We start from the raw sequence: 21,035 nt of genomic DNA on the forward strand, positions 1-21,035 counted from the left end.
ATTTTTTTTAAACCTTTTTTTGTCAAATCATATTTTACATTAACATTTTAGTCATTTAGCAGACGCTCTTATCCAGAGCGACTTACAGTGCATTCATCTTAAAATAGCTAGGTGGGACAACCACATCACAGGCATAGTAAATACACATTTCCTCAGAGTAGCTATCAGCAAAGTCTGAGCTGGGGAGGGGGGGGGGGGGGATCAAGTGCAAGTGTTGGTTCAGGATTATTATTGGGGGGGTTCGAGGTGAGGGGGATTATTTAAGATACTTCTTGAAGAGGTAGGGTTTCCGGTGCTTTTGGAAGACGGGCAGGGACTCTGCTGTCCTAGCTTCGGGGGAAGCTGGTTCCACCATTGGGGTGCCAGGACAGAGAAGAGCTTGGACTGGGCTGAGTGGGAGCCAAGAGACCAGAGGTGGCAGAGCATAGGGTTTGAGCATAGCCTGAAGGTAGTGAGGGGCAGTTCCTCTTGCTGCTCCGTAGACCAGCACCATAATCGTGTAGTGGATTATGCGGAGGAGCAGGGTGACTTTTTTTGTTTTATTTAACTAGGCAAGTCAGTTAAGAACAAATTCTTATTTACAATGATGGCCCGAGAGAACTTGCAAACAGAGATCCAGCCTAACAAAACTGAGTCACAGGTTTCTTGAAAGTTTACCATAGTCTGAACTGCCCACACTATCTCTGCTACTCTCACCCTGATCTGGGTATGTGTAAAGTGCAATTGAACTTCCCTATATTGTGCACAGTTAGCTGTCCTCCCTCTCCTACGAGCTATCCCCTGTAACAATATACCTAGTCTCTGGGAATGATACCCCTCTATTACCACAACCTTAATTTATAAATTTATAAGCCCCCCACAGATCTTCACTGCAGTCACATTCCATCCCACTTAACAGCCCTATGTAAACATTCCGTCTCAAACACAGGCCTCGTGTACCTCGCCTCCTGCTACAGATACATTTGATTTGCACATATATCATTCCATCTAACCCATAACACACTAGTCACTACTCCTAATGCACTTCTACAGTTATAAACATACTGAAACATTCTCAAATCAGTAGGTTAATATACATCAGTCCCTCTGGAACAACGATCACTCTTATGTTCCACGAAACCTAAAAACATATTGATTTGAAAAGGAAAGAGAAAAAAAGTGCATGTTTAACGACTTCACACCACCCTTGATGCGACTAAAACTGGGGAAAGAACCGTCCATCCGTTACATTCTATACCCATGTAATGCTGGTCTCCATGCCCTCTCCTTCATTTTCCTCCTTGGGTGTTATCGCAAAACACAGACTATGAGCCTTGTATGCAATTAATTGTACCGTATCATCCAGCCATCTCTATGTATCGATGCGATTTAACATAAAAATTCTGACACGGTAAAACAAAAGAGAACAATAAAAAAAACAATGGTTGACCCAAGCGATCATCCAGTGAGTTCTCTAACAACCTCAGCATACTTAAAGATAAGGTATCTAGAGCCTCCCTAGGCCTAATAAATTTGAGCAGTGTCCCCACCCCTCACCATTTGAAAGCAACTCTCTCTCGCTGTATCCGAATCATAGCTAAAACATTTTATAAATTATCCAACCCAAATTCAGAATGACAGTCCTTAGTGCTTACTTTGAGTCTATGACTCAAATTCACGCCTCTCAACCTAGCACACACCATCCCGGTTAGAATGTACATTTATAAACAGAACTTTTTATTGCCGGTAATAACTCTTCTCATTACAGCCCCCCTTTTGTCGCTGTTTTCCTGTCGCAAGTGGCCTGGTAATGAAAGATCGGCATCTCAATGCATACTTAGTCTAAATTGCTTGCAGTGTGTAGACCACCCCCACCCTTTCTCCCGGCACTTATCATTCTAGAGTGTCTTCTTCAGATAGCATTACTGTTAATCTTCCCAACGGCACATGTAACTCTTGCCTGTCACATTTGATGGCCCTTGATAATGTCCAGATTTCCAAATAAATACATCCGTTTCTCCCACGTACACGAGTCTCTCACCTGAGCCGCTATTACCATCCTGTCTGGTCTATTTCTCCCACCAGCACCCCAGGAACATGAGAGGAAATGTGTATGTTATCTCTCTCCACATGCACTGTCTCAGGACTCTGGTGCACTCCTGCCGCCGGTACCCAGGTTAATGGCTCAGACTCAGATAGAGGTGTTAAAAGTCAGTGTCGCATTGAACGCCATTGTCGCACTTTCTTCAGCCAGTTAGGGAGGGTTTTGAGGTTCAAACACAGTTTGTGGCCAGATTATTCCTACATGCATTAAGACACTATCTGACGTCACCTTCCATGATAACCTCAAGAGAGGACAGATCAGAACAACAGTTTAGTTCAAGTAATTTCTGTTTCAGGAAATCCAGACAAGCATTGACTATGTAACAAATGATTACATTCCCAATTTCTTAACATTATCTCTACGACAAATGTCAAAGAGCATAAACAACATACTGTTACTGTTGAAACCATTTTCAAAATTTGTTCATACTCCCTTATTTTACTGGCAACATCTTGGAAGAGTTACCAGATCAGGAAGTTAGCACCCTAACCCATCGGGGAATCTCACACTCCAATCTGGTGAAATTTGTATCGAAACAAAAACAAAAAATGAAATCAGCAATTCACATATCACAATCCATTTGGCGTAACTGTCATCCCTTATTAACATAGAAAGAAAAATATATCTGCAGACTGAACAAAGTACATTTGTATATTTGCCCAAAGACCAGGACCCAGGGAACTGGTAATTTTCCTGTCGAACACATGATTCACATCGTGATTCAAAAACATGTTAAATCAGAATAAACAAATTCGACTAACCAATCAACTTAGAATTACAACTCTTGATAACTCCATGAGGAAATAATAGTATCTCATTAAGCAATGGTAAAATAGAATAGAAACTAGTGTTTCTCATTCATTTTATAATTAAATCCCACCTGTTTTGATCATTTCTAGTGAGATTGATCAGGCCTCACCAGAAAGTCAGGATACAGGGCATTCGACACCATTCAATATTTTCTCTTCCTTTTCTTTCCCTGTCCTTCAGAAACATTTGAAACGTTTCCATCCTTCTGCACATACTGAATTGAAAAGACCCCATCCAAAATAAATCCCACAGTATCAACACCATTAACGCATATTCATAACTGGTAAGTTGTGTGTGTGTGGTAAACCTGAGGTCCAAAAACACACATGAACAGGCTTTACTTATCTGGGAACTCCATTGATGGCTTAATCCAGATACTTTTATCCTTAAAACTGCCAAATATCCCTAACTGCTCTCCCCAATACCACAGTCTCCAGGGGCATTCCAACGAGAGATAATGAAACCCCCTCTTCTGGAAAAGGAAGTGTACATTTCATTAGCATTCACTATGCTAAATATTTTTTTATTCTTTTATCCCCTTTTCCCCCAAATTTTTTCGTGGTATCCAATCGCTAGTAATTACTATCTTGTCTCATCGCTACAACTCCCGTACGGGCTCGGGAGAGACGAAGGTCGAAAGCCATGCGTCCGAAGCACAACCCAACCAAGCCGCACTGCTTCTTAACACATTTACATTACATTTACATTTAAGTCATTTAGCAGACGCTCTTATCCAGAGCGACTTACAATTTGGAAAGTTCAAACATATTCATCCTGGTCCCCCCGTGGGAATTGAACCCTGGTCCCCCCGTGGGAATTGAACCCACAACCCTGGCGTTGCAAGCGCCATGCTCTACCAACTGAGCCACACGGGAACACAGCGCGCCTCCAACCCGGAAGCCAGCCGCACCAATGTGTCGGAGGAAACACCGTGCACCCGCCCCCCTCGGTTAGCGCGCACTGCGCCCGGCCCGCCACAGGAGTCGCTGGAGCGCGATGAGACAAGGATATCCCTACCGGCCAAACCCTCCCTAACCCGGACGACGCTAAGCCAATTGTGCGTCGCCCCACGGACCTCCCGGTCGCGGCCGGCTGCGACAGAGCCTGGGCGCGAACCTGGACCACTGCGCCACCCGGGAGGCCCCTCACTATGCTACATTTTAATCAGCAATCCAAAAGTATTCATTATAAACCAAACATGATAATGGTAAATACACTGTCCTTACTCCAATCATTAAACATTTGTTTCAATCCACCCCAACGTTTATGTATCTTTTATTTAGCATGTACTAACCTTAGACACGGCGACTTTATCTCGCCACCGAGTTCAACGATTCATAGTTCTCCTTTCCCTCTCTGATTCTCCATAACCACCACAATGTTTATGAACAAAAAAAAAAGACATTTCATTTTAGGTTTAGTAACCCCTTTGCTAATTCCTCGTTACCCCCGCCACCCTTTTGTCCATTCTAGAAATCTATTTCAGAATAAGACGACATAAAATGTAAATCTATTTCAGAATAAAACCACATAAAATGTCATGATCAAGTTGGGTAAGACTATCTCCCTACGCTTTGAGTTTTTTCACTAGGTTTCTTTGTCTTACCTTGGCCATTGAAACCACTGTTAATGACTTTCACTGTGGCCGTATTCACCACTTGCACGTCTGCGAAGTGAACGGAGTTATATTCCACTCTCAAAACATCTTCCTCTATTTCATCCACAACCCCCGCAATTGTCGTTTTGATCACAGGTTTCAAACCTGCCATCAAAGCCGAAGTACAAATTCTATCAATGTACCCAATCTTTTTGCAGCTGAATACATCTACTAATTTCCCATATTCGAGCCAAATTAGTAGACTGCTCGTGCGCTTCTTTCCATGGTTTTATTAAAATCCTCTAGCTCCACTTTACCGGGAGAATCTGGGCCGTCTGTCGCCATATCAATAGTTATTATTCCCCAACCCCTCCCATCGGTGTCCAGGGTGATTTAGATTTCTTCACTCCCATCTATAAAACACACCTTCTATTAACTATTTTCCAAGGTAGCGCTACCCACTTCCCCGGAGAATAGTTACGGTATTTGTACCTAATTAATTGATCACTGCACTTAATACCTTGTATTAGAACCAATACTATAGCATCTGCAAATGTATTGACTTAATGTCTTATTCCAGTATTACGCCTCAAATATCACTGTTGTTGATAACACACATTGCCAAAATTATTCACACTTGTCTTCCTATTCCCACATAATCTGTCATGGTTACATTAATAGGGTCCTAGACTACAGATTAACAATATATATATTCATTATAGAGGTTTAATATTGTTCCACAGTTTTTTTCTTAGAAAGAAACGGTCTGAGACAGAACTCTGCAGGGGAGTGTAAGAAATAAGAGACTAGTCAGACATTCCACTATAAATCAACTAGGGGAGTTGACATTTACTGCTTAGCCCTTAGAAAACATTGGATCTATTGTATCTCTCTTGCAAGTTTGTATAGCTGTGTATGCATGGGCTTGGTCTGATGAGTAGAAGGTAATGCCGTATGCCGTGACATCACTAGGGCTGGACTTTGTGCTTAACCTTTCAGTGATACCCATCCGGGAGCATCCTCATCAAAAAAGCTGACTAGCATAGCCTAGCCTAACGGGACAGGGATATCATATAATATAATTTTCATGAAATCACAAGTCCAATACAGCAAATGAAAGATAAACATCTTGTGAATCCAGCCATCATTTCCGATTTTTTAAATGTTTTACAGCGAAAACACTATGCATTTATATTAGCTAACCACAATAGCCAAAGACTCAACCGCATATTTTCACCATGTTTCTACCGCATAGGTAGCTATCACAAAACCGACCAAATAGAGATATAATTAGTCACTAACCAAGAAACAACTTCATCAGATGACAGTCTTATAACATGTTATACAATACATTTGTTTTGTTCGAAAAATGTGCATATTTGAGGTATAAATCATAGTTTTACATTGCAGCTACCATCACAAATAGCACCGAAGCAGCCAGAATAATTACAGAGAGCAACGTGAAATGCATAAATACTCATCATAAAACATTTATGAAAAATACATGGTGTACAGCAAATGAAAGATAAACATCTTGTGAATCCAGCCAATATTTCCGATTTTTTTTAAAGTGTTTTACAGCGAAAACACAATATATATTTCTATTAGCTCACTACAGTAGCCAAACACACAACGCAATTTACTCCCCGCCAAAATAGCTTGCACAAAACTGACAGAATAGAGATAAAATTAATCACTAACCTTGAACAACTTCATCAGATGACAGTCTTATAACATCAGGTTATACAATACACTTATGTTTTGTTCGAAAATGTGCATATTTAGAGCTACAAATCCTGATTATACATTGTGAATAGGTAGCATCGATTCACCAGAATCTCCAGAGATATTTTGGACACTCACCTAATCTGACCAAAGACCTCATCATAAACTTTACATAAAAATACTTGTTGTATGGCAAATGAAAGGTACACTGGTTCTTAATGCAACCGCCGTGTTAGATTAAAAAAAATAACTTTACCATAACAGCTTGCGTTATTGCGAGACAGCGCTCGCCAAAACGGCGGAGAATAGGACTCAACAATTTACACAGAAATACGAAATAACATCATAAATTGTGCTTACTTTTGCTGAGCTTCCATCAGAATCTTGTACAAGGAGTCCTTGGTCCAGAATAAATCGTTGTTTGGTTTTAGAATGTCCTTTTCTTCTGTCGAATTCGCGCCACAATGCTAGCCAATGTTGATAACGTTCCCACCTTCTCTTGACGCAAAGAATGGAAAACTCCAAAAGTCCCAATAAACGTTGAATAAACTGATAAAACTCGGTTGAAAAAAACGACTTTACGATGTTATTATAACATGTATCAAATAAAATCAGAGCCGGAGATATTCGCCGTGTAAACCGAAAGCTTTTCAGAAGCTAATGTCGAGCTCCGCCTCACGCCTTGGTAGACAAATGAAATTCCTGACCTGCCACTCCAAAAGCTCTTGTTCGACCTCAGATCAAGCTAGACACCCCATTCCACCTTCCACTGCCTGTTGACATCTAGTGGAAGGCGTATGAAGTGCATGCATATCGATAAATATAAGACAATTGAATAGGCAGGCCCTGAAACAGAGCCCCATTTTCAGAATTTTCACTTCCTGTCTGGAAGTTTGCTGCCAAATGAGTTCTGTTTTACTCACAGATATAATTCAAACAGTTTTAGAAACTTGAGTGTTTTCTATCCAATAGTAATAATAATATGCATATTGTATGATCTAGAATAGAGTACGAGGCCGTTTAAATTGGGCACGATTTTTTCCAAAGTGAAAATAGCGCCCCCCCCTATTGACAATAAGTTAAAAAAATAACTTGGGACTTTTCCTATTTTGCAGAACATACTTGGGAAACATGCGTGCTATGTTCCTGTTGTCAACTTCTGTCTGCAATTGCATTAATAAAGGTTTTTGAATGATTTAATTAAAGATATTGTCAGAATGATAATTTCGCCAATGATTAACAAGGAACTAACCCCAACACCTGGAACTCAAGCCTAACCTAGTCCCGACAGGCAGCGCAGACATAATCCTCCAATGATAGGATGGTTTTCATACAGGACTGCTGGAACCATCGTGGGCAGCATTCACAAACAATCTGAAGTGTATGATGAATTTTTAAAATATATTTAAAACAAATACATTTTCTTGAGTTACAATTATTTCATTATCAGACAAAGCGATCGATGATACTACCTCTAGAAATATTACTGCTTATACAAATTCGTACTCCTAAAAATGTGCCTTTTAGAAGTGAACAAGCAATTACCCAGTTAGTGTCTTCCTCATTATTGTCCACCTCCCCACAGAAGTGGCACAGTTGGCTCAGGTCATCTAGCAAAACATAAATGGCAAGTAGTCTATACATCTTTACATGTATTTTTCTGAGCAAAACAGGGAACAAGAGAATAGTATAGGTTTCTTGTAACATAATTATTTAAATACATGTGTTTTAGTGGCCATCTAGTCAGAAGTTGGATCAAGGAGAATTTTGGCAGGCAAGAAAATAGCCGAAATCCTCCCCCCTTTCTAATTTCCTTAATTTTGTGGCTAGAGTCAAACACTTTCTATAGAACAACTACTAGTCGAATAAGACATGAGAGAGATGACACATTTTGGCAAAGAGATTTATTTATAGACTAATACACTTGAAACAAATAGCCAAACCGAAAACTGCAGACATTACAGATGCCTCCCCTGTGATCAAACCAACATAAAACAAATTATCAAACGCAGCCTAACGTGATCAGAAATCTCAACTAGCAAGCAAGTCGCAGCAATGAAGAGTTCAGTGTGTGTGCGTTCACACAAAGGGGGGGGGGGGGGATTCTGGCAGGGGGAGATTTTCAGCACAACACCGGCTCCTGTTTCACTGATTCTCGTTCGACTTCAAATCGTGGTGAACCCTGCTCGCAGCGCCAACTGTTGAGTTTTTTTATTCTGAGAATTATAACCTAACAGACACTATAAAAGCTTAACCACATTTATTCTTCCCAGAGGGTCCATACAGCTGCATTCAGACAAAAACATTTTCACACAAGCACTGATATTTAACCCTTCCTCCTAGGCTGAGTCTCCTCCTACACATCTGTACAAACATTGTATCTTTACTGCTCGGGGCCATACACTTCAAACTTCATCACTAATCCATGGCTCTCTCCCCTTATCAATGCCTGCCACGTGATTGCTTCCCTGCACTCAATATTTCAATAGGATAGCTGATATAATGTAAAAGTTATACATTGCCCTCTCTCCCTCAGTGACATGAATAAGTATATTTCATATTCTCAGAACCCCAACAGTAGTTACACGTGTCTTCAGTTCAGCATAATCTCTGAGAAAAAAACAGTGTGTCTGATACACACGAGCTAGGTAGCAAGTTCTCAAAGTACGAACAAATTCACTGTCCTTTAAACCAAATTCATGCAAAAACTCACACCAAACTTGAATTAACATTTCATTGCACGTTGCTAGTTAAAACAAAAGACAGGAAAAGACAGCCAGATTTTTATCTAATCAACTATATTTAAAGGATAGGAGTGCACCCTTGTGCCGCTCCCTCTGAACTATCCGCAGTTTCCCTGTAAAAAAAAAAAAAAAAAAAAAAAAAGTCAGTACAATAAAATATAAACAATCCAAACATGACAATTTAATTCACACAGAAACATTTATTCTTCAACCCATATTTTTTTTTTTATATATATAAAAAAAAAAAAAAATACACCCTAGGGAAATGTAAAATAAGTGAATTTTCCCTTTAAGCTTGGCCCTGGAAAGGTCAGAACCAGAGATGTTAGAGCTATAACCATCCATCTAAGGCACTGTAGCCTTTCCTGAAAATATAGATAGTGACGCTAGAGAATGATGCTTTTGACCTCGTGCTTGTTGACAGAGCTGGCAGGAGGTAGAATAGATACAAAACAGTTAGGCAGAGAGAGTTAAAAAAAAAACAATGCCCTAATTATCTCTATCCCCACAAAGAAAGGAAGAACTCCGGGGGACCATGCCCTTGTCAGTAAGTTAGTCCTACCTGTTACTTTATACTGTATAAAAAAGGATGCTTGGCTTAAGTGGCTCTCCTGTTAGCAACTAGCTTATTGACAAAGTGATGGTGAGGTTCTCTTGAATATGCCAGGGAACTGGGTACGTGCATGTCCGTGTGTCTGCCATCTGTGTCTGTTTCAGTGTGTTGGAGTGGAGGGGAAGCAGGCTCAACAACGGGCACATTATCTCAGTATCGGTACATGTGATAGGTGGAGACCCAGGAAGAGGGGAAGGCCCACTTGGGGAACCTCTGTAGCATGTCGTCTAGCTGAACAGTCCTCTGGTCCTCTCCAAAGTAATAGTGAGATGAGATGGCTACTGAGATCATCCCCTCTGGGCCCTCCTCTCTGGGAGGCTGGAGAGGGGAAATACAGACACATCAAAAAACACAATCATATATGGACAATATATAAATAAACACATAAATGTACATTGTGCACAAATTAGTGTGAAGCTTTTGAAAATACAGTACTAGTCAAAAGTTTGGACACCTACTCATTCCAGGGTTTTTCTTTATTCTTTCTACATTGTAGAATAATAGTGAATATATCAATACTATGAAATAGCACATATGGAATCATGCAGTAACCAAAAAAGTGTTAAACAAATCTAAATATATTTTAGATTTTAGATTCCTCAAAGTAGCCACCCTTTGCCTTGATGACAGCTTTGCACACTCTTGGCATTCTCCCAACCATCTTCATGAGGTAGTCACCTGGAATGCATTTCAGTTAACAGGTGTGCCTTGTTAATTTGTGGAATTTCTTTCCTTCTTAAGGCTAGGGGGTGCTGTTGTCACTATTTATGGAAATCGTGTAATTTTTGAAACGGCTTCCTACAAAATTCTTGATCGTACAATATGCATATTATTATTATTATTGGATAGAAAACAGTCTATAGTTTCTATAGGCGTTGAAATTTTGTCTCTAAGTGGAACAGAACTCATTCTACAGCAATTTCCCTGACATGGAGTCAGATTTCACACATTTTGGCCCCTGTTCTGGAGTCAGTTTTAAGGCCACTGTTATTCCTATGAGTATACGGACACTGCTTACGTCTTCCCCTGGATGCCTTTACGTGATGACGATTTGAATGGTGTCGATTGCCCAATCACAGCCACTATAAATAAAAAAACCCTGTAGGTAGGAACTCTTTTCTTGGTGCGTCATGCGCGCGGAGGATACCGACCTACTGTTTTTCCAAGCATTAGTGTAGCCAGTTATATTTCTCCGGTCATATTTTTACTCGTTATAGGAGTTAAAAACATCATAAGGTAGTTAATTTAAAGCGTTTTATAGCAATTTATATCCGTTTAGTGCGATTTTGGGACATTTATTTCTGAGCCACTGTGAATCTCTGGGCACCGTTCCAGTTCATGCCGAACGCAATGTGCATTTCTGCATGGCAAGAGGACAGCTTTCGACCAAAAGACGATTAGACCCAAGAAAGGATTCTTTGCCCAAGATTCTGATGGAAGAACAGCTCAAAGTAGGAACAATTTATTATGATAAATCGTGTTTCTGTCGAGAAATGTTAATCGTTTATGACGCCATTTTGTTTGACGTAGCTTCGCTTGGCGCAAACTGTATTGAAAAGTAAGGATAATTTAAAAAATGTAATTCCGCGATTGTATTAAGAATTAAATTGTCTATCAATCGCTGTCCACCCTGTATTTTTTAGTCAAGTTTATGAGTATTTATGTATAAGACTAGATCACTGTCTAATATGGTGCAGGACATTTTCTGACCAGCTGAGCTACTTTTGTCATTGTCTAACCATGATTTTGGTGGCTAAATATGCACATTTTCGAACAAACTGTATATGTATGTTGTAATGTGATGTTACAGGAGTGTCATCTGAAGAATTCTGAGAAGGTTAGTGAAAAAATTAATATATTTTGGCGATGTTTACGTTATCGCTCTCTTTGGCTAGAATCAATGCTGGGGTAATGTTTGCACATGTGCTATGCTAATATAACGATTTATTGTGTTTTTGCTGTAAGACACTTAGAAAATCTGAAATATTGTCTGTATTCACAGGATCTGTGTCTTTCGATTAGTGTATGCTGTGTATTTTTACGAAATGTTTGATGATTAGTAGTTAGCTAAACACGTTGCTCATTGTAATTATTCTAGTCCATTTGTGACGGTGGGTGCAATTGTAAACTATGCCATCTACCTGAAATATGCACATTTTTCTAACAAAACCTATCCTATACCATAAATATGTTATCAGACTGTCATCTGATGAGTTTTTTTCTTGGTTAGGGGCTATCAATATCTTAGTTTAGCCGAATTGGTGATAGCTACTGTTGTTGGTGGACAAAGTAAAGATGGTGGATTATGCTAATGTGTTTTTAGCTAATAGATTTACATCTTTACATATTGTGTCTTCCCTGTAAAACATTTTAAAAATCGGACATGTTGGCTGGATTCACAAGATCTGTGTCTTTCATTAGCTGTATTGGACTTTAATGTGTGAAAGTTAAATATTTTAAAAAATATATTTTTTTTGAATTTCGCGGCTCTGCCTTTTCAGTGGGGGTGGGGGGGGAGTGCCGCTAGCGGCACCCCAGTCCTAGACAGGTTAATGCATTTGAGCCAATCAGTGATCAGGCCTACCACTGTTGTTTCGTCAGCAAACTTAATGATGGTGTTGGAGTCGTGTTTGGCCACGCAGTTGTGGGTGAACAGGGAGTATAGGAGGGAACTAAGTACACACCCCTGAGGGGCCCAAGTGTTGATGATCAGCGTGGCAGACGTGTTGTTGCCTACCCTTACCACCTTGGGGCGGTCCGTCAGGAAGTCCAGGAGCAATGGGCATTCGACCGGTGGAAATCTGTCCTTTGGTCTGATGAGTCCAAGTTTGAGATTTTTGGCTCCAACCGCCATGTCTTTGTGAGACGCAGAGTAGGTGAACGGATGATCTCTGCATGCGTGGTTCCCACCGTGAAGCATGGAGGAGGTGTGATGGTGCTTTGCTGGTGACACTGTTGTGAATTATTTAGAATTCAAGGCACACTTAACCAGCATGGCTACCACAGCATTCTACAGCGATACGCCATCCCATCTGGTTTGCGCTTAGTGGGACTATCATTTGTTTTTCAACAGGACAATGACCCTACACACCTCCAGGCTGTGTAAGGGCTATTTGACCAAGAAGGAGAGTGATGGAGTGCTGCATCAGATGACCTGGCCTCCACAATCACTCGACCTTAACCCAATTGAGATGGTTTGGGATGAGTTGGATCTCAGAGTGAACGAAAAACAGCCAACAAGTACTCAGCATATGTGGGAACTCCATCAAGACTGTTGAAAAAGCATTCCAGTTGAAGCTGGTTGAGAGAATGCCAAGAGTGTGCAAAGCTGTCATCAAGGCAAAGGGTGGCTACTTTGAAGAATCTCAAATATAAAATATATTTTGTTTAACACATTTTTGGTTACTACATGATTCCATATTTGTTAGTTCATAGTTTTGATGTCTTCACTATTCTACAATGTAGAAAATTGTTTAAAAAAATATATTTAAAAAAAACGAATGAGTAGGTATATCAAAACTTTTGACTGGTACTGTACATTGTGCGCGAAAAAAAGCAAGGTATGAAATGAAGCGCTAACCCAGCAGGCAAAACTGGTCCAAATGATGTCATTACAATCAGATAACAGACAGTTTTGTTGTCACCAGCTTTGCCTGCTTGGAACCTTAAATCCCTAATATTCAATACCTGTATTTCGAACCAGAAGTTCCAGGCGGGGGCGTCCAGGCCATGGGTGTAGAATATGAAATACTCTCTAGCCAGGTATAACTGGGGGGTGCCGTCCCCAAACCACCAGCTAGACAGAGAGGCTCCTCGGTGGGGCATGAGGTAGAGGGACATGTGGCTGGGACCTGGAGGACACACATTCAGTCATATAGTCACACACACATACACAGTCTCACACACAACGCATAGGGTCAGGAGTTAATCCTGACCACATGATGTAATAAACTATGGGTTCTAGTCACACGAGGGTAGTGCCATTTTTACAAAATATTTGGAAAGAGCTGGGAGGGGTAATGGATCTTACAGAAGGTAGGAGGAGAGGATGTAGACACACGGTGCAGAGGATTAGAGGATGAAAGGGACATCTCACCTTTGACTTCAAAAGTCATCTTAACTGTTCCCCATTTTGTCTCCTCTTTAGAAAGGAGCTGAAACTCCACAGGAGACTTGGGAAAGACCTCAGGGGCTGGGAGGTACCAGTTATTCCTGAAAACAAGAAAAGTTGATTTTCTTTTTTACAGCTGTTATTTTGTTTTTTTTGCTGAACCAGTCAAAACTTGCCAGAAAGTGTTCGAGAATAAATATATGGTATATGCATGATACAGTAACATTTTAAAAACAGTTCATGTCTTTCTTTTTAAGTATACAGTACCAGTCAAAAGTTTGGACACACCGACTCATTCCAGGGTTTTTCTTTATTTGAACTATTTTCTACATTGTAGTATAATAGTGAAGACATCTAAACTATGAACTAACACATATGGAATCATGCAGTAACCAAAAAAGTGTTAAACAAATCAAAATATAGATTGAGATTCTTCAAAGTAGCCACCCTTTGCCTTGATGACAGCTTTGCACACTCTTGGCATTCTCTCAACCAGCTTCATGAGGTAGTCACATGGAATGCAATTCAATTAACCTCTCTGGGATATCTGGGACGCTAGCGTCCCAACTGGCCAACATCCAGTGAAAATGCAGAGCGCCAAATTCAAATAAATTACTATAAAAATTAAACTTTTGTGAAATCACACATTCAATATACCAAATTAAAGCTACACTTGTTGTGAATCCAGCCAATGTGTCAGATTTCAAAAATGCTTTACGGCGAAAGCAAACGACACTTATCTGAGGATAGTACCCAAGCAAACAAACACAGACCATCATATTTCAACCCTCCGGGCGCGACACAAAACGCAGAAATAAAGATATAATTCATGCCTTACCTTTGACGAGCTTCTTCTGTTGGCACTCCAATATGTCCCATTAACATCACAAATTTTCCTTTTGTTCGATTAATTCCATCGATATATATCCAAAATGTCCATTTATTTGGCGCGTTTGATCCAGAAAAATACCGGTTCCAACTCGCGCAACGTGACTACAAAATATCTCATAAGTTACCTGTAATCTTTGTCCAAACATTTCAAACTACTTTCGTAATACAACTTTAGGTATTTTTTAACGTAAATAATCAATAAAATTTAAGACTGGATGATCTGTGTTCAATGCCGGAGGAAAACAAAGTATAGCGAGCTTTCAGGTCACGCGCCTCTAACAAAGACTACACTTCTCTCTACCCTCATTCTGAACAGTGCTACTTCTTCATTTCTCAAAGAAAAAACCTCAACCAATTTCTAAAGACTGTTGACATCCAGTGGAAGCGATAGGAACTGCAAGAAGGTCCCTTAGAAATCTGGATTCCCAATGAAATCCCATTGAAAAGAGAGTAACCTAAAAAAAAAAGATCTGAATGGTTTGTCCTCGGGGTTTCGCCTGCCAAATAAGTTCTGTTATAGTCACAGACATGATTCAAACAGTAGTAGATGATCCAAATCTACTAATGATATGCATATCTTAGCTTCTGGGCATGAGTCGCAGGCAGTTTAATTTGGGCACGCTTTTCATCCAAAATTCCGAATGCTGCCCCCTATCCTAGAGAAGTTAACAGGTGTGCCTTGTTAAAACTTAATTTGTGACATTTCTTTCCTTCTTAATGCGTTTGAACCAATCAGGTGTTGTGACAAGGTAGGGGTGGTATACAGAAGATAGCCCTATTTGGTAAAAGACCAAGTCCATATTATGGCAAGAACAGCTCAAATAAGCAAAGAGAAATGACAGTCCATCATTACTTTAAGTCATGAAGGTCATTCAATCCGGAAAAGTTCAAGAACTTTGAAAGTTTCTTCAAATGCAGTTTCAAATGCAGCAAAAACCATCAAGCGCTATGAAACTGGCTCTCATGAGGACCGCCACAGGAAAGGAAGACCCAGAGTTACCTCTGCTGCAGAGGATTGCACCTCAGATTGTGAAGCATTTATTTTGGCTGCAGAGTTCAAGTCCCAGACACATCTCAACATGAACTGTTCAGAGGAGACTACATGAATCAGGCCCTCATGGTCTAATTGCTACAAAGAAACCACTACTCAAGGACACCAATAATAAGAAGAGACTTGCTTGGGCCAAGAAGCACAAGCAATGTACATTAGACCAATGGAAATCTGTCCTTTGGTCTGATGAGTCCAAATTTGTCTTTGTGAGATGCAGAATAGGTGAACGGATGATCTCTGCATGTGTGGTTCCCACAGTGAAGCATGGAGGTGTGATGTTGTGATAGTGCTTTGCTGGTGACACTGTCTGTGAATTATTTAGAATTCAAGGCACACTTAACCAGCATGGCTACCACAGCATTCTGCAGCGATACGAAATCTCATCTGGTTTGCTCTTAGTGGAACTATCATTTGTTTTCAACAGGACAATGACCCAACACACACCTCCAGGCTGTGTAAGGGCTATTTGACCAAGGAGAGTGATGGAGTGCTGCATCAGATGACCTGGCATCCACAATCACCTGACCTCAACCCAATTGAGATGGTTTGGGATGAGTAGGGCTGCAGAGTGAAGGAAAAGCAGCCAACAAGTGCTCAGCATATTTGGGAACTGTTGGAAATACATTCGTCACGAAGCTGGTTGAGAGAATGCCAAGAGTGTACAAAGTTGTCATTAACGCAAAGGGTGGCTACTTTGAAGAATCGAAAATATATTTCAATTTGTTTAACACTTTTTTGGTTACTACATGATTCCATGTGTGTTATTTCATAGTTTTGATGTCTTCACTATTATTCTACAATGTCGAAAATAGTACAAATAAAGAAAAACCCTTGAATGTGTCGGCCGTCATTGTAAATAAGAATTTGTTCTAAACTGACTTGCCTAGTTAAATATAGGTTAAATTAAAGAATGAGTAGGTGTGTCCAAACTGTTGACTGGCACTGTACGTTCTACGAGGTTCAGGTTCAGTTTAGGTTTATTTGAACATCTTGGTACGTATGAAACATACATACAATGTCAAACAATATAAAACAAGTCAAAGAAAGATATGATCCGCCTAACTACATGGACAGTGCACCATCAAGTCATAAGACGTAAACAAGATCCATCATGGCCAACAGAACTTTAAACAACAGAGCAGACGAGTCACGGAGATACAACAACACATCAAATGTATTGTAATTATAAAAACGTTCCATTTAATTCTGTGGGTGTGACTTACTTATCAGATCGGAACCAGGGGTAGCCACAGAAAGGCCTGTCCTCCTGACAATTGGTCATGATGGTATCATTGATCTCTGGTATGATAGGCGTGATGTGCTGCATGCCAGTGTAGTCAAAGCTGTTGATCCACAGACCTGAGTCTCTACTCTCCACCTGGCCGTCCAGACCATGGACGATACGAGTGGTGTGCTTTTGGGGAGGGGGGGGGGGGTCCCCGCATCAGATAATCGTTTATTCAATGTGTCAACGTGTTTGCATCTGTTTCTAACTAAATAAACCATTCATGAATTTCATTCAAATAATACATTTGTTATTAACTGACTTGCCTGGATAAATAAAAGGTGAAATAAAAATCAGTCAAGGTGTGTGTGTGTGTAAGCAGAAAGAGCCTCAGATGGTCTCACCTGGATGAAGACCCGTTTGGGGCGTGGACCAGAGGGGTCTGCTGTGTAGGGGAAGAACATACCACAGGATACAAGCAACAGAAACACAGTAAACACTGTTCCCAGACCTGCCAACAGCCACTTAGTAGACCTGGCCAGATAGATAAAGTGGAGCTAGACGAGAGAAGGAAACAGAGAGAAAATGAGAAAGAGAGAGGCTTAAAAACACCTGTCATCACATTTTGCTCCTAAGAGACACTTGAAACAAGTTGAGTTTCTAATCTTTCGCTAAAGAGGTACAGTAACTGTACTGACAAAGAAGGAGGAGAAGAAGAGTATGGTGAGGGTGACGATGGTGGCCAGGACCACATCAGCAGGGTATGTGTTGCTCCTTCCCAGGGTGGGCGTGAAGACCTCAAACACCAACCAGATCAGGAACATGAAGTGGACGTAGGGCAAAGCCAGACCCAGCTGGTAGAGCACAGAGTACTTCACCGAAGCACCTGGAGATATAGACAGGAGAGATACATTTACATGAACTAACTCTAACCCAGCTGGTAGAGCACAGAGATATCCACAGATACACCTGGACCAAAGCAGGACAGGAGGGACATATTAACAGCCAGAATAATAACAATTCCTGCCTTTCCATTTAAAGAAACAATAATGGTTAGACACATCAATGCATCAGCTGAGCTGTGAAAATGAACTGAAAAATACCTTCTGATTAAACATCACACTTAATAATAACAACAATGGGACCAATGAACAGTATCCAGTAGGGTTGGGTCGACATATGATTAAAATAGAATATCGTGATATTTGACATTGACGATATATCGTGAAGTGGAAGAAATACTATACTCCGTTTGAACTTCACAAATAAAAACGGCCCTTTTATCAGTTAGGCTGCACCGATATGTTGACAACGAAGTCCAAATGAATTAACTAAGCCTCATTTTTTTTTGCCACACAAAGATTATTTAAATGAGGATGTGACTATAAAATTGTAAATCGGTACAAAAAAATTATTTGGCCATTATTGGCGCCAAACGATCATATTGGATATCGAGACATTTGGAGTAGCACACTGCAAATATCACCCAACCCTAGTATCCAACACTAACCAGTATCCATTTATTTTCCATGAAAAGGAACTTCCTCATCGGAAAGAAATTCGAATAAAAGTTATAAATCTGTAACACAGAACCAGGTACAGTGTGGTACAATGTTTTGACCACTCAAGTCTCTTGACCTCGGAGTTTGAACTCCCTGGCGAGGAGCAGCTTGGTGGCCAGAGGGAAGGCCACCATGAGCATGGGGACGTAGGCAGAGCAGAGGCCGTTAGCTGTGAAGTAAACCAGTGCGCCACACCACAGCAGCAGGCTCACGTCAAAGTAGAGCTCCCCCACCTCCAGACGACGCGCACCCTGGAGGAGGAACAGACAGACACACGGAGTGAGAGGGGTCAACAAGGGCATGGAAGAACCCTGGTGACATCTATAGCAGGAGAAAACCATAGAGAGACAGGTCACTAAGGGCAAACACATTATCACCACTTAACCGCTGAAATATTATTCTCCCAAAAAAGGCCCATCAATTTCAGTTCATATCAATACAATGTTCCTTGATTCTCAGGGGTAGTTGCACCTCTTAGCTACATAAAATCAATAACATTTGTTTTGAGCTGTGTTCTCCCTGGAGCCCAACTGTGGCCTTGCAAAGTGAACATGTGAGAGATGGAGTGTGTCTGAACTTCAGTCTAGATAGAGTGAGAGGGATGGGAGGGACTCTCTCGCTCTCGCTCTTTCCACCTGTTCTCTCCACCTGCTCTCTCTTGCTCTTTCCACCTGCTCTCTCTTGCTCTTTCCCCCTGCTCTCTCAATTCAATTTAAGGGCTTTACTGGAATGGGAAACATGCCAACATCGCCAAAGCAAGTGAAGTAGATAATAAACAAAAGTGAAATAAAGACTGTTGCTCGCGCTCTCTTTCCCCATGCTCGCGCTCTCTTTCCCCATGCTCGCGCTCTCTTTCCCCATGCTCGCGCTCTCTTTCCCCATGCTCGCGCTCTCTTTCCCCATGCTCGCGCTCTCTTTCCCCATGCTCGCGCTCTCTTTCCACATGCTCGCGCTCTCTTTCCCCATGCTCGCGCTCTCTTTCCCCATGCTCGCGCTCTCTTTCCCCATGCTCGCGCTCTCTTTCCCCATGCTCGCGCTCTCTTTCCCCCTGCTTGCGCTCTCTTTCCCCCTGCTCGCATTCTCTTGTTTCCCCATGCTCGCGCTCTCTTTCCCCATGCTCGCGCTCTCTTTCCCCCTGCTCGCATTCTCTTGTTTCCCCATGCTCGCGCTCTCTTTCCCCATGCTCGCGCTCTCTTTCCCCCTGCTCGCATTCTCTTGTTTCCCCATGCTCGCGCTCTCTTTCCCCATGCTCGCGCTCTCTTTCCCCCTGCTCGCGCTCTCTTTCCCCCTGCTCGCGCTCTCTTTCCCCCTGCTCGCGCTCTCTTTCCCCATGCTTGCACTCTCTTGTTTCCCCCTGCTTGCACTCTCTTGTTTCCCCCTGCTTGCACTCTCTTGTTTCCCCCTGCTCGCACTCTCTTGTTTCCCCCTGCTCGCACTCTCTTGTTTCCCCCTGCTCGCACTCTTGTTTCCCCCTGCTTGCACTCTCTTGTTTCCCCCTGCTTGCACTCTCTTGTTTCCCCCTGCTCGCACTCTCTTGTTTCCCCCTGCTCGCACTCTCTTGTTTCCCCCTGCTCGCACTCTCTTGTTTCCCCCTGCTCGCACTCTCTTGTTTCCCCATGCTCGCGCTCTCTTTCCCCCTGCTTGCACTCTCTTGTTTCCCCCTGCTTGCACTCTCTTGTTTCCCCCTGCTTGCACTCTCTTGTTTCCCCCTGCTTGCACTCTCTTGTTTCCCCCTGCTTGCACTCTCTTGTTTCCCCCTGCTTGCACTCTCTCGTGCCATGGCAACCTCTCACTCTCTCCCAGCTCCACTTATAGATGTATGAGCTGAGCACTAACAGAGGCCTAATTCACAGGCTGTTCAGAGTTCAAAACCACTTCATTATTACTAGCCACTGTGCATGTCTGCACACTCTAAATACCCTCCTGAGAATACCTTTTACCACACACACCGAATAACGCTCTCCTCCTCTGAGGCTAGTAAATACTGCAGCATACTGCATCATTCTGTACTCATTAGGGAGACCCCGTCATGTTGCAAGGAGGAGAATGTTGTTTAAATCTACCTATTCCAGGTCACAACGCGGAGAAAATGACTTTGAAACAACGTTGATTCAACCAGTTTATGACCAGTGGGAGGAAAGCTTACTGTGGTTTCAACTTTAAGCCACTTGTGAATGTACAGGTAGACAGAATGCTCTGCTCACCCCGTACAGGAGGTTCTTGACCAGTGTGGGCCACGCACCGCACGCCCACCCACACACACAGCTCACCCCATAGAGGTTCTTGGAAAGTGTGTGGAAGAGGACCATCATCCCAGTGGCAGCAGAACCGTACATAAACATGCAGGTGTAGAAGTTGTTGTACCTAAAGAGAGGACAATGGAAAATACAATATTTATGCAAAATTGACTTGACTTCTATATGTAATGACAAGATTCAACATTATTTTGAAAAAATTCTAGAATTGTCCTCCGAAGTGGGTGGTGGGGACAAGCCAATATATACATACAGAACAAATATTGATTTGATAAGTCTACTTCCATATTTCTGTTCTTGTTATACTCAATATTAATATCTCAATGTTTTTAAATAAAAACAGAATAAACTAGAAAAGGTACATTTCC

At 41.6% G+C, this 21,035-nt stretch overlaps 1 protein-coding gene across 2 annotated transcripts in view; it reads right to left on the reverse strand.

Annotated features, from left to right (window-relative positions):
* Positions 1 to 9,220: 9,220 nt before the first annotated feature.
* LOC120026443 (endoplasmic reticulum metallopeptidase 1-like) overlaps positions 9,221 to 21,035 on the reverse strand; it is a 56,655-nt gene continuing 44,840 nt past the window's right edge. For both annotated transcript variants that reach the window (XM_038971305.1, XM_038971306.1), the window contains 8 exons: positions 20,617 to 20,776; positions 18,489 to 18,663; positions 17,549 to 17,736; positions 17,255 to 17,407; positions 16,849 to 17,039; positions 13,669 to 13,784; positions 13,260 to 13,423; positions 9,221 to 9,890 (listed from right to left, as the gene is read on the reverse strand). In XM_038971305.1, coding sequence (XP_038827233.1) covers positions 9,723 to 9,890; positions 13,260 to 13,423; positions 13,669 to 13,784; positions 16,849 to 17,039; positions 17,255 to 17,407; positions 17,549 to 17,736; positions 18,489 to 18,663; positions 20,617 to 20,776 — 1,315 coding nt within the window. In that variant the 3' untranslated portion in view covers positions 9,221 to 9,722. The remainder of the gene's footprint in view (positions 9,891 to 13,259; positions 13,424 to 13,668; positions 13,785 to 16,848; positions 17,040 to 17,254; positions 17,408 to 17,548; positions 17,737 to 18,488; positions 18,664 to 20,616; positions 20,777 to 21,035) is intronic.

The sequence above is a fragment of the Salvelinus namaycush genome, chromosome 31, assembly GCF_016432855.1.
Source record: "Salvelinus namaycush isolate Seneca chromosome 31, SaNama_1.0, whole genome shotgun sequence".
In the NCBI taxonomy this organism is placed as follows: Eukaryota; Metazoa; Chordata; class Actinopteri; order Salmoniformes; family Salmonidae; genus Salvelinus; species Salvelinus namaycush.